Source organism: Sycon ciliatum, chromosome 7 (assembly GCF_964019385.1).
Source record: "Sycon ciliatum chromosome 7, ocSycCili1.1, whole genome shotgun sequence".
NCBI classification, from domain to species: Eukaryota; Metazoa; Porifera; class Calcarea; order Leucosolenida; family Sycettidae; genus Sycon; species Sycon ciliatum.
In genome coordinates this window covers 18,530,526-18,545,099 of record NC_088649.1, presented here as the reverse complement: position 1 = coordinate 18,545,099, position 14,574 = coordinate 18,530,526, and the positions used below count along the sequence as shown (strand labels likewise).

At 49.6% G+C, this 14,574-nt stretch overlaps 1 protein-coding gene across 2 annotated transcripts in view; it reads right to left on the bottom strand.

Annotated features, from left to right (window-relative positions):
• Window positions 1–4,337: 4,337 nt before the first annotated feature.
• The window catches only part of LOC135821152 (uncharacterized), a 36,268-nt gene continuing 26,031 nt past the window's right edge, over window positions 4,338–14,574 (bottom strand). Inside the window, exons 20-25 of one of the 2 annotated variants that reach the window (XM_065334218.1) lie at window positions 13,238–14,535; window positions 12,051–12,165; window positions 10,890–11,368; window positions 10,256–10,557; window positions 7,988–8,051; window positions 4,338–5,888 (exon numbers count right to left, since the gene is read on the bottom strand). In XM_065334218.1, coding sequence (XP_065190290.1) covers window positions 5,643–5,888; window positions 7,988–8,051; window positions 10,256–10,557; window positions 10,890–11,368; window positions 12,051–12,165; window positions 13,238–14,535 — 2,504 coding nt within the window. In that variant the 3' untranslated portion in view covers window positions 4,338–5,642. The remainder of the gene's footprint in view (window positions 5,889–7,987; window positions 8,052–10,255; window positions 10,558–10,889; window positions 11,369–12,050; window positions 12,166–13,237; window positions 14,536–14,574) is intronic. The other variant, XM_065334219.1, reaches the window with a different exon arrangement.

Sequence of the window (14,574 nt, the reverse complement as noted above, 5' to 3'; positions counted from 1 at the left end):
CCTGTTTCTGAAATCTCCTATCTTCTCTGCGTACACTCTCTGGTCTTCCCTGCCAACTAGCCTTAAAGCATGCACAGACATTAAGGAGTTCAAGCTTCAGCTTCTTCGTCCTAAATAATCTCACCATTTTCGTCATGCCTCCCCTTGCAGTACTCTCTTTGTTTCTCTCCTTATTATTCAGTTCGCCGTGGTTGGCTACCACCCGACTTCTCATATATATTGGCAGTCTTCTGACGAGCCAGGAGATGTTGAATTAATAATAATAATAATAATAATAATATTAACTGGTTTGAGGGAAAGAGACAAACGGGAAAAGTCTGAAGAAAAAATTGACTGTCACCACCAGGACTCGAACCAGGGACCCTCGCTTGTAGCCAGCGATGCTCTAACCACTGAGCCATGGTGTAGTCGTCATCCCAGGAGAGGCTGTTCAATATTTTCTTCAGACTTCGTAACTCACACTTCCTGTGAATCCACACAGGCGGGTGGGACGCAGCCCTCACTGTAACCCACACACTTCACGTACAAACTAGCACGCGGGGAGCCCCAAGTCATAAAATATTAACTGGTTTGAGGGAAAGAGACAAACGGGAAAAGTCTGAAGAAAAAATTGACTGTCACCACCAGGACTCGAACCAGGGACCCTCGCTTGTAATAATAATAATAATAATAATAATAATAATAATAATAATAATATGTTCGAGTCCTGGTGGGTCTGGCGTTTTTTTCTCTTTTCAGGCAGTTCACTTCCCCGACTGATCCTTTGAATTTGAAGTTTCTCCCATCCTTTCCAAATAATAATAATAATAATAATAATAAAGACAAAAAATTGCATAGTGGGAGCAAAGTGATGGTGAGGCTTTTTGCCCTCAGCCGACCTACAATATTTCATTATGCAGATACGTCTTGGGTTGGGTTATCCTCTTCCGCTGCTGCAAAGCTTGAAATACATCACAAGAAAATCCTTAAAATTCTCCTCCGTCAACCCCGCATGCTCTCATCATCCGCCCTTTATAAAATCGCTCACACAACCCCGTTATCACATGGACGCAGTGCACACCTGGCTTCTCTTGTCCATTCTATTAAGCTTGAGTTGTGCCCACCTCATCTCATGTGTTTTAATTGGTTCTCTTCTCTAAGAACTAGAAACTCGCTCTTACTCCCTAAGCGTAACTCATCCACTCTTTTGCGCTCCCCTCTCTTTATTGCTTATTCTGTTTGGCTCACTCTACCCAGAGAAGTTAAGGACCTGACCTCACTCCGCCTGTTTAAGATCCGTGCCGCCCCTTATTTACTACGACATGCATAGCTCATTATCCACATGTCCTTTGGGTCTCTGTGTTTTTCACTGTTTTTATTTGACATTATCTTTCTTTACGGAGTTGTTGTTGCTGTTCGTTTTGCTACTCTTTCTTTTTCCCTCCCCTTATTTCTATTTATCGCCGTGGTTGGCAATCACCCACTCTCGTAATATTGGCCGGTGTTTCCGCCGAGTCTTGAGATGTTGCAATAAATAATAAATAATAATAATAAAGGTCTCGACGTCATGGGGACATAAAACGCACCAAAAAAAAGAAGAAAAATGAAAGGAGTGGCACTTGTCTTTGACCACTTTGTGGTGAGTCTGATCTACTCACCTCCCACCGCTTAGTACAATGTATGTGGTACATGTACATGTCATGGTATACAGCGTGAGTTGCTAGTGTGCCGCGACTTCGCCAAAGCATCTCAACGGATTGTGGACATGTACCATGATTATGACAATCGCGCAGCGTCTCTAGTTTTCTTTTCTTTTTATATTTTTTTTACTGGGTACACTCGTCAGATCACGGTGGGTGTCTGACTGGTATCACAGGCATGGTGGTGGCCTGGCACATGCGAAACGTCCTAAGCAAAAGCTGGTTGTGTTTCTCAACACAATTGTATAGCCGGTTGTAACGCGGACGTGCAAACTTCACTTTTTTTACACCCGTCACTGGTAGGGACCGGCGGATTCTGCTCGAAAAGGTGGCAGATTCTGCTCGAAAAGCAGTGAAATCGGCAGAACCATACAAACCTTATGGCGGGCAATTCCTCGAATTCTGCTCCATTTTTTATCCACATACGAAACATGCATGAAACGTACCAGAAAAAGTACCGAATTCTGCCAATGTTTCTGCCGGCAGAATCCGCCGGACCCTACCCGTCAGAAGGGGAGAAGACAACAGAATATACAGTAGCAAAACAGCAGGCAGAGTGAGGGCTGCAAAGCAAGCCTGTGCTGGTGAGGCGAGCCCACAGCACAGCACCGACCCATGGTCCCGGCGTTAAGCTTGCACACCATAGGCATAGCCTAAAAGGAGGGGGTGATCGTTTAGTGCGATGTAAAAGACAAGAGAAGGTGATGTTCTTTTTTTGGTGCTCCACACCTCTCTTTGCTCACGTGCGCGGCTGCGCGCTTCATCCTTCTCACCTTCCGCAGTTCAGCAAACTCAGTCATACTGGTCGGTGAGTAGTTTTCCGCTCTCTTCCTCCCTTTTGTTCTGAGCCAACAGCTTGCAGTTTCTAAGCTCCCGCTTTCCGTGGTTCACTGCCTTCTCTTCGTGACGCATCATGACATTGTGTGTGTGTTGTTGAGACTGGAATGATACTCAGTCATGTTGTCTACATTGTGTATGCCGAGCCTAGTAAGTTCTGGTTGCGCTCGCTCTTGACGAACCTGGCCTGAAAACGGTGACTCCTGAAGGGTCACGCCGCCAGCCCGCACACAGCGTAGATCTACGGTAGCTAGCTCCACTGGCATGGCAGCGTCAGCGTCGTGAACTCCGTCAACAGTGAAAGCCCTGCATGCCTCCCTTCCCGGGCTCCACAACACTCTAACAGCCCATGGCCGCTAGCTTGTTTCACCAGACAGAATACGACCAGAAGTTGCGACTGACTCCCAGCTCAAGTAAGTTTGTGACCTGCGTTGGTTGGTTGGTTGGTTGGTTGGTTGGTTTATTTTAATTGGCACAATAAACGAGAACTAGGCTCGATGATAATAAACTAAATAAAGGCTAAATAAAGGCTAATGGACAAGCCGCAAAGGCCTACGTGGGAGGCATGCTTGGAAAATCTCATTGCTATGACAATTCCAAAGGAAACAGTGAGGCTGGTGGCAACCGTTCCGTTCTATTGAGATGCTTCAACTAATCTCTTCTAAGATTTCTCTAGAAACAGTGAGGCTGGCGGCAACCGTTCAGTTCTATTGAGATGCTTCAACTATAATCTCTTCTAAGATTTCTCTAGAAACAGTGAGGCTGGCGGCAACCGTTCAGTTCTATTGAGATGCTTCAACTAATCTCTTCTAAGATTTCTCTAGAAACGGTGAGGCTGGCGGCAACCGTTCAGTTCTATTGAGATGCTTCAACTAATCTCTTCTAAGATTTCTCTAGAAACAGTGAGGCTGGCGGCAACCGTTCAGTTCTATTGAGATGCTTCAACTAATCTCTAAGATTTCTCTAGAAACAGTGAGGCTGGTGGCAACCGTTCAGTTCTATTGAGATGCTTCAACTAATCTCTTCTAAGATTTCTCTAGAAACAGTGAGGCTGGTGGCAACCGTTCAGTTCTATTGAGATGCTTCAACTAATCTCTTCTAAGATTTCTCTAGAAACAGTGAGGCTGGCGGCAACCGTTCAGTTCTATTTTGAGATGCTTCAACTAATCTCTTCTAAGATTTCTCTAGAAACAGTGATGAGGACAATAAGTCTTATGCACATTGTGCTAGGGCTCAAACGATTAGTCCGATTAACCAGTTGCAGACCGGTTACGAAGAATTAACGGTTAACCGATAAAGATAACGGTTACGCAGTAACTTTTCAGTCAATTTGTCAAGTATCAGGTCGTTGCAAAGTATGCACTTTCGCAGGCTGTCGCACGCGAAGGCAATTTCCGAACTGTCAACTCGGTCATATCTGGTCTCTTGGTGTGAGAGTATGTATGAATGAGCCTGCAAGAGAATGTACATGTGTGCGTTGTGCTGAATAGGGTACATTTTTTGAATGAGTATAGTCAAATATACGGTTAAAAAAGAGTCCGCAGGATTGCCGTGGCTTATAGGTTATAACCGTTAAACCGACCGTTAGCTTAGCAGTTAACCGTTAAACCGACCGTTAGCTTAGCAGTACCTCTAACGGTTAAAACCGTTAAAGGTAAAACCGTGACCGTTTGAGCCCTACATTGTGCAGATTCACGAAATTCCGTAGAATCCCGTAGACCCGTTGGGTGTTGGGTGTACAGGACCCTATTGTGTTTACTGCTATTTCTCTTGAGAAATGGGCCAGGGATGCATTTCATACGAACTTTTTTCTGACAAAGATCTCGTTAGTCATTAGTTCTAAAAAAAAAGCGATTGTTTGCCATTTTAAATGATGAGGCTAAATTGGTCAAATGCGCATGCATAGCACACAATGAACACCCAACCGGGTATGTACACACCTACGGTCCTAGTACAGAACTTCTCACTTGAAGTACATCTGTACAACGTGCATAAGGTCGAAACGCTTGCCGATGATGACATTGTGCTTTTCAGGTATGATGACATCATGCTCTCCAGGTATGATGACATCATGCTCTCCAGGTATGATGACATCATGCTCTCCAGGTATGATGACATCATGCTCTCCAGGTATGATGACATCATGCTCTCCAGGTATGATGACATCATGCTCTCCAGGTATGATAACATCATGTTCTCCCGGTATGATAACATCGTGCTCTCCAGGTAAGGTGAGCTCTCCAGTTACATGTATAATGATGCGAATAGAAACACCACCGAAACACGGGTGGCGAGAACAATGATTGAAAACCGAATGATGTGAGAGGGAACCTAAAACTGTGAAAGTACAAAATTAATAGAAAAAAAAGGATCTTCAATAATATATATCTGGCAAAAAAAGGAAAAAAGAAAACGAGAAGATGCGATTCAACAGCCAGCATGATTGTATAGGATAGTTGGATGAGCAAATCACATCACCACCGGTGACAGGAAACAGGCGAGGTGTGTTGCGGTGTGCAGACGTGGGTGGCTCGCTGGCTCTTTCGCCTCACAAATGCACGACCTAAAACGTTATAATATCAAGACGGTCTCACCGAAAAACATGCTTGAAGTTAGTAGTTATGTGGTGGGGAGAGAGCCCAGGCGATGTGTTACACATCCTACAGGGGCGTCGGAAGGTATTTCAGTGCCATGACGGCGTACGGTCGGCCATCTGAAGTACAATTTACTCGAGGGGGGGGGGGGGGGAGGGGTTGCTGAGCCAAAATCTTGGAAATATAATTTCATTGATTCACGGGGTACCTGGGGCAAAAAGTGGTACGGTCAATACCGTAGTGACTGTACCGTGTGCGACGTCCCTGTCATAAGTGACGAAATTATGGCATAATCACAAAAAAACACACGCGTGCTGGCCAAGCTTGTTCTGCACGAGCAACCTTATTAGCTGGTTAGTTTCTGCTATCCAGGTCTTCAAGCGGAACAGCCACCATCGCCTGTGCCACACCCACGGCACACTAATCACAAGACCAGCGTTGTCGGTACAGTCCCAGCATTGCACGTTGACAATTTCTCTGCAGAATCCCGTTACGCGCAGGCTTTAGGCTATCCGACTGCGCTGCAACGGGCTCAGCTTGAGCCAGTGCCGCTGATCTGGCGGACCTTGCTGGCACGCTCAACGAGCTGCTTTGAGGCCTGCGCTACGTCAAAGCCGTGCTGTATGATCCGCTGCGTGCGGTCGGCCAGGAACTGGTCGCTCACGAGCTGCTTGGCCGTCTTGATGGTGGTACGCAGGGACGTGCAGTCGTCCTTCAGCTTGCCACAGCTGGTCACCAGCTTGGACAGGGATGTGTGCAGGGAACTGGATGTTTCATTCTGAGTCCCCAAATGGAGAAGAGCAAAGCCGGATACGCATGCCCACACATGCACATAGGATATGCAAGCCACACACACACACACAAACACAAACACGAAAACAAAACACAGAACATGCACACACATGTGCACACGCACACGCACACACATACACCGCACACATACACACGCACACACATACACCGCACACATACACACGCACCACACACACGCACCACACACACGCACCACACACACGCACCACACACACACACACACACACACACACCACACCACACACATCACATGCACGCACACACATATACCGCACACACATACACCGCGCACATACACCGCACACCACACACCGCACACCACACACATACCACACACACACACACACCACACACTCACACCCCCACGCACACCGCACACACACACACACACACACACACACACACACACACACACACACACACACACACACACACACACACACACACACACACACACACACACACACACACACACACACACACACACACACACACACACACACACACACACACACACACACACACACACACACACACACACACACACACACACACACACACACACACACACACACACACACACACACACACACACACACACACACACACACACACACACACACACACACACACACACACACACACACACACACACACACACACACACACACACCAAATGTAGTAAAACAACAATGAGTTCGGGAACACAGTTCACTTTATTTCAGTGTAACTAGAGTATGCACTGTACGTTGTTCACGCAACCCTGGTCATCTAATAATTCTACATTACACCTGAAACCTGGCAAGTCTCTGATACAGCCACTTAATTTTTTACTACACCTAACATTACATGTTATGCAGTACAGTGGCCTTATTATGACAGGTCTGTGAATACTGGCGAGAGGACTGTAATTTCACAATTGTTTTTTCGGTGTACTTATATTTACGGCACTTTCAGTGCATCTGTTTCACACCTAAAATTCCAATACACCGAACAAACACTAACACACATAATCCAATAGGGAACTGCTTCTCTGTACCGAAAATTTCTGTTCACCTAGCCTGGCCTTTTGTCCGCATACCGAAAATTTTGAAATTTAGAGTACACAACCCTCAAGAGTGTGCAACTCCAGCTATGGGGTCAGAGGTTCATATCACGTGACACACTCTCGTATACATTACGTGCACCCTGCTGTGCATGGTAGACACGACCAAGAGTACATGAAACGCGGTGTGTGTGTGTGTGTGTGTGTGTGTGTGTGTGTGTGTGTGTGTGTGTGTGTGTAGCTCTGATGGGTTGCTTTCACGGCGAAATTCCGTGATTACATCATTTTGGTGATGTAGTGCGTGCAAGCAGGATTCAAGCAGGTCACCTTAATGCACAACAGCAGCTCAGTTGTACGCACTACGCCATTCAACACAACCCTGCTCCGGGGTCAACTCTGCTGTGGTCACTTTGCACTGCATGCCAGCGTAACCTGTTGAACCATGTCACGTAACGTGAGGTTCTGTTTATTTATTGGCCTGAAACCAACCCCAATATTATAGAGGCAAACGAAACATTCTGACGAACTGCACACTTTGTTTGACGAACTCAGGAACTCTTCTTAACAAATAAAGCCCCCGCAAATGTCCACACCAGCACTCCGTCACGTTCGTAAAACAACCAAGAATCGGACAATCTGCAATCACTTTCTTTGTTGAATACCTGCTGTTGCCTGTAATGGGGGACCTGGGACCGAGGGTGGCTGGCTGAGCTCTGCGCGCTATACATGTACATGGTTATTCGCAGTACAAGCATGGGACTACATGTACCTGCGTATGCATCGACGAACGTTTGACACCTTGAAGTAGCGAATAGAATTCTCTTCAACCCACATTTGAAGCGAACCTAGTCGAATGTTATAATATTTGTTTCGCCCCTAGTTCTAATGTCGTTGCACTGCATTAAGGTTGTGCAGGCAGTTGCACACTTTTGGGGGGAGAGGGGTTGCGTACTCTTGACACTGCTGGTTCAAGGATCCACCAGCTATAGGCAAAGTGAAAAGACCTCCTCCGGACTTACCCTAGGAAAGATGAGCGTCATTTCGGACACAGCGTTGCCAATGAACAGAGCACAGGGCACGAATCTGTAACACAACGCCATATACACACACACACATACGCGCGTGTGCGCGCACACACACGTGCGCGCACAAGCACACACACACACAATCGTACACATACACACATACACAAGAATTTCCAAATCCATTATCCGACCGGAACCGCCAACAACAATGGGGCATTACAAAGTGCACGTACACTTCAGTCCTTCAAACTGTATCACCATTTAGGAGCACCGGAATTTAATTTAGGGTGGCACGATCAGCCACCTAGAGTACAATAAACCCTCGAGGTTGGGGTGTCACTACTGAAGAAAATCGAAATTTAGAGCCCAAATAAGTGCCTTTTTTAATTCACAGGCTACCAGGGACAAGGAGTGGTGCGGTCAAACCCGTATACGACCGTAGCGTGTCCGACGCCCCTGCCATTCTCCAAAGGTTACGAAATTTGGGCGTACATGTGTCTGTTTTCCTTTCAAACTCTGCATGCAGACTGACAAGCTAACAGGCTGACAGACAGGCAAATACACAAACTGCTGGACACATGGACTGGCTCAAGGCCCCGGCTGGGGGGCTACATGAACGTACAGCAGTACACCAATACAGAGTTACCGTTGACTTGTGAATGTGCTCAGCCAACTAAGAAGCCTAGCCCGCGACACACAGGTGCAACAAACGGCGGCGGGAAGCTTTGTTTTGCTGCTAATCTGCGTCTCATGGCAACAGAGCCAACTTTCCGACACTGTGTTCTCCGATGATTGATCCTCTCGCACTGAAACCCTGACTCAAAACTGGACACAGTTTCCCACTACAGCGGTCCCTATACAACCTGGAATTATTTGTGCTAAGGAAATTCTGCTGGATTAGGGAGGGTGCTGGATTAGGGAGGGTGCTGGATTAGGGAGGGTGCTGGATTAGGGAGGGTGCTGGATTGGGGAGGGTGCTGGATTAGGGAGGGTGCTGGATTAGGGAGGGTGCTGGATTAGGGAGGGTGCTGGATTAGGGAGGGTGCTGGATTGGGGAGGGTGCTGGATTAGGGAGGGTGCTGGATTAGGGAGGGTGCTGGATTAACAAATCGGATTTACTGCTGCAATGTGCATGAAGGGGACTTTTTGGTTACTGAATATTATGCTGGTTCATAGAGGGTGCTGGCTTAAAAAAAGTGCTAAATTAAAGAGGGACGACCGTATTGGAAACCGGTATACACACGCTGCTGTCTGACGATTGGCCAATTTGCCATGAAGCTCGGTGTATCAATAGAACAAAGTTTCCCACCGCTGTGAAGTTGTGCATGTTTATCTACAATAGTACAGCACGTGGGCAATATTCGATCGGACACAACTTGGCACAAGTCTGTCCGCTATGCTGTGAAGAACGTTGTGACGAATACAGTACAGTGCATATACAGACAGGTCTACACTGTACAAAAGTGGTTTACATGCGAATGGCCGTACTTGCCCAGCGTTGGAAAAAAACCCCGCTTGAACGATATTTTTTCATGTACAATTGGCAGAAACTGACAGGGAGCAAGATGAGGAGGGGATTTCAACAGCACCACAGTATAGCCTGTTTTCACATCTATCACATTACCATACAGGGCGGCCATGTTGGTTCCAACTCCACTCAACCCCTGCATCTATGGGTCACATGATCTCGGCCATGTTGGTTCCAACTCCACTCAACCCGTGCATCTATGGGTCACATGATCTCGTCCATGTTGGTTCCAACTCCACTCAACCCGTGCATCTATGGGTCACATGATCTCAGCCATGTTGGTTCCAACTCCACTCAACCCGTGCATCTATGGGTCACATGATCTCGGCCATGTTGGTTCCAACTCCACTCAACCCGTGCATCTATGGGTCACATGATCTCGGCCATGTTGGTTCCAACTCCACTCAACCCCTGCATCTATGAGTCACATGATCTCGGCCATGTTGGTTCCAACTCTACTCAACCCGTGCATCTATGGGTCACATGATCTCAGCCATGTTGGTTCCAACTCCACTCAACCCCTGCATCTATGGGTCACATGATCTCGGCCATGTTGGTTCCAACTACACCTCCACTCAATCCCTGCATCCATGGGTCACATGATCTCGGCCATGTTGGTTCCACTCAATCCACTGTCCACGTCACATGACCACTTTCTGCACAAATTTGGTCACATGACCAAGACGTGAAACCAGTGTATTGGACAATGAGTACCAGACTGCTTCAGGACTTACTTCTCAAATTCCTGCTTCTGTGCGCACGTGAGGAGGCTCTGGATTCCGCGGGCAATGTTGGACGCGCACTGAGCTACCGCCGTATCGTCCGGTAACGAGGCACCGGCGCTGTTGCCATGGTGATGCTGGCTGCCGGGCACCGTTGTGGCGCCGCTACCGCCGCTGTTGACGCTGCTGGTGCTGCTGCTGGTGCCGTTGTTAGTGCTGCTGCTGTTAGATGTGATTGTCACGTCCCAGCCACCGGATTTCTCCTTGCCGGCTGACGGCGACGGCTGCTGCTTACTGAGGGCACTTGGGCCCGGCTGTGCAAGAAAATAGGATTGGAGCATAATCATGACAAACGATGGCACTTTACCAGAGTGTAATGCAACCGGCTATTTTCCAGCACTGGCAGAATCCCCCCCCCCCACCCCACCCCATCCTCCACACTACCCCCACCCATCACCCTCAAGGATCAAGGCGCAGATGCAGCTCAGTAACCAGTGTAAAATAGAAGGAAAACACATAAGTAGGTCCGAGTTATCGCACTTTCTGGCTGCTTATCATCTTGTTACAGTCGTGGATAGTTGCTGCACAACTCGCTCCCATGTGTTTTCCTTCTGTTTTACCATAAAAACACAAGTAGCAGCCTTACCCGTCCGTGTCTCGGCTGCACACGTGCACCGTTCTCGTACGGCGTTGTCGGCGACGCTCTCCGCGGCAACGACGCCGCATCCACAGCATCCAGCAGCGAGGGACTCGACGCCGACGAGACGACTGCACCACCGCCGCCGCTGCTATTTGGTGGCGGTGCCCCCGCTTTCGTCGTGGAGAAGATCAGTTTGGGAGCGGCCGCCCGGCGAGCGCGATACTGCTCGTCTTCCTCGCTCTCTGACGCGTTGAGAAGATCGGGCTCGCTCTGCGACTGGTGACGCGGGTACGGCGAGGCCGAGGTGCCGAGCGGCGACGCTGCTGCCATGGAAACCGTCTTATCCGACGACGGAATCGCCATGGGAACGGTCTCGCTGACGCAGCTGGCGCGCTCCGGGCACGGCGACAGGACGTCGACGGAGCGGTTCAGCTGCAGCTGCTGCATAGCGAGCATGCCGACTACCGGTGTGTTGTGTTGAACACCTACAACAACATACAGCACACCACCCAGGTACACATATATTCACACACTGCACAGGGCGAGTCATAATATTTCCACTCATGATCTGTGCAGAAGGGTGCTGCACAGGGCGAGTCATAATGTTTCCACTCATGATCTGTGCAGAAGCCTGTGGTCAGAAGACCAGTTTATGACTTGGCATCGAGCTACCTTAAAAATGTTTTGTTGTTCATTAGACTCCATAGCGGTTGGTTTGGCCAGTACCTCTGAGCTCGGCTGAGGAGACCTGACAAGGTTGAAATAGCTAGCTGTCCAGAGATTGGATGCTTGTGAGATTTTAGATATTGCTGCAGTCGTCGCAAGGAATAGGACGGTGGGTCCCGTGATCGGGAACATTGCAAAAGAGAGCTGTTAGCTCAGGCTCTTGCTGTGGGTTCTTTATCTAGTTCATCATACATTTTATTTAAATTTCTTGGAAACGTCTTAATCGAGACACAGAGAGTTCTATATTGCAAAGTTGTGTACATACACACTGCGTTACACGCATGCCTTACGCAAACATACACACTGGACACGAGCTGGTGCTGTCGGTCTACCGACGCTTCTAGGCCATCTTTGATCAGTCGTGTGAGGCCAGTGACACACACGCACACACTCATGCACGCACGCACACACGCACGCACGCACACACACATCTTGGCATACCATTGTTGTGCTGCAAATGAGATGCGCTGGCAGAACGGCCTCGCATCATAAGGTCGTCCTCTTGCGACGCGTTACGCGATGCAGTGGCTACGCTGTGCTTCTTTTTGGGTGGTAGCTGACAATGGGCAGCAACACAAACACAGAGAAATCACACAAATATTCATAAGTTGAGGGAATGGAAAAAGGAAAAGACTGAAGAAACAAATGACCGTCGCCATCAGGAATCGAACCAGGACCTTTGCTTGAGGCCAGCTATGTTCTGACCAATCACACACATATCCAGGAATACTATCATTGGTTCAGTCGACTTTGCAAGTAGCCAGCCATCAATGCACTGGGCCAAGCCGGATGACATCATTCCCGAATCCCTGAAGAAAGGACGTTCATACATACACTGAGCCATATTTAGGGACGTGTGACCATACACACACTGAGCCATATTTAGGGACGTGTGACCATACACACACTGAGCCATATTTAGCGACATGTGACCATACATACACTGAGCCATATTTATTTAGGGACCTGTGACCATACATACACTGAGCCATATTTAGGAACATGTGACCATATATCGACTCGCAGTCTGGCACTGAGCCATATTTAGGGACATGTGACCAGCTGTCCACGGCACTACTTTACACAGGACGGAGTCCATTGATCACATTCCTTTGGTGTAGTCCTTCAACGTTACGTTCTGTACGCGCTGAGGGCGCAGGCCCCGGTCATTCGACTGGATCTCCATGTCCGCTACAGTACCGTATTTTCCGGAGTATAGTGCGCACTTTAGACGTGCTATTTTAGGCCCTAAATCGCAGGTGCGCACTATGCTCCGAATATGAAATGCATGTACTTCAATGAAGATTGAAGTGCGCACCCTCAATGAAGATTGGGGGTGCGCGTTATACAAAGGTGCGCACTATACTCCGAAAAATACGGTAGTTGTTAAGTCAATCTATTTTTCGTTCAGGGGTGGGTAGGTGGGTGGGGGAGGGTCCGAACTTAACTTTTCCGTTGCTTCACAAGCAGAAGTTCAACAGGGGCGGAACATAGATAGGGGACGGATCAACGGCATTGTACAGTCCAATGATGGGTCAGTGCTGCTCACAACAACACAGCACAGCCAAATCAACACACACACACACACACACACACACACACACACACACACACACACACACACTTACCAGGGGTGGAACAAGCGGTCGGTTGACAGACGACTGGGATAAGGACAACGCACTTGCGACGGTGAAGGTGCTGCCGGCATTGGCAGTGGGAGTCGCCGCCGAGTCCGAAAACACGTCCTCACCACCACCGGGAGTCATCGGTGACGACTCGGACACACAGCTACCACCGTCCAGCGAGTGTCGTGTCAGCGGCAGGGACAGCGCACCCAGACTCTGGTTCTGGCCGGCAGCAGACGCGATCGTCGGCGTGTTGTTGGCGGACACGGACGTCTCCAGCACCACCACCCTGCCGATCTTAAGCTCCATGCCGCTGCGAGTACCCGCCGACGCTCCAGCCACCGCGTGCGCTGTGGAGGCACCCGTCTCACCACCGAGAGACGTGCCCGACGCGGCGCTCGTGTCACCGTGACGATCCTCACCGCCGTTGCCAGCGGCAACGTGCACCTGGATGCGCAGCTTGGGCGACTTGTCCGTCGTCTTCAGCAGCGACGAAACAAGGGGATTGACGGACGGCGACGGAAACGATTTCAAGGTGGCTGTGCTGTTCCCCGCCTCGGACGTGTCGTACAGCGACAGATTGGTTGCCATGGTGTTGTTGCCACGACGAGCAGCTGGCGGTGAGTTGGAGGAGTCCTTGCGTTTCGGGAACGTTTGAAAGCCGCGAGTGGCGGCGGCGGCGGTTGTGGCTGCAGCCTGCTGCTGTGCGGCGTTGAAGCTCATCGCGGTGCCTGGGTTAGAGGACTGGGCGAGCGCATCGCTGCTTATCTTGTTGGGGGCGCCGGCATTGCGTGTAAGACGCGGGTGACCCGCGCCGGTGGTACTGCCGTTCGCGGTAGGGTCGGGTATAGCCGGGTGTGTGCGCAGCGGTGGTAGCGGCACTCTGCCCGGAATCATCTGATGGCCGGGCGGCGAGTGATGTTGCAGCTGTTGCTGCTGCTGTTGCTGCTGTTGTTGCTGCTGCTGTTGCTGCTGCTGGAGTTGCTTGAAGTCCGTGGCCTGCTTCTGCTGCTGCAGCAGGGTGATGTTGGCCGGCGAGGCTTGCGCGTGCGGCACGATGCCTGTGTACACAACACTGGCGGTGGATGCCTTCGTCAGCTGGCCGCCCGCCGCCTGTGCAGGAGGTGGCGGTGGTGGTGGGGCGGCGGCGGATTTGTGCAAGCTGCTGATAACCTGCTGTTGCTGCTGCTGCTGTTGCTGCATCATGCGCTGCTGTGTGTTGGGCTGAAGCAGGCGGCGTACTTTCACCGGGAGTGGTGGCGGCGTCGGCGATCCAGATGCCAAACCAGTGGCTGATGCTGCTGCACAAGAAGAATGAATCAAAAGATGGTATTAGAATG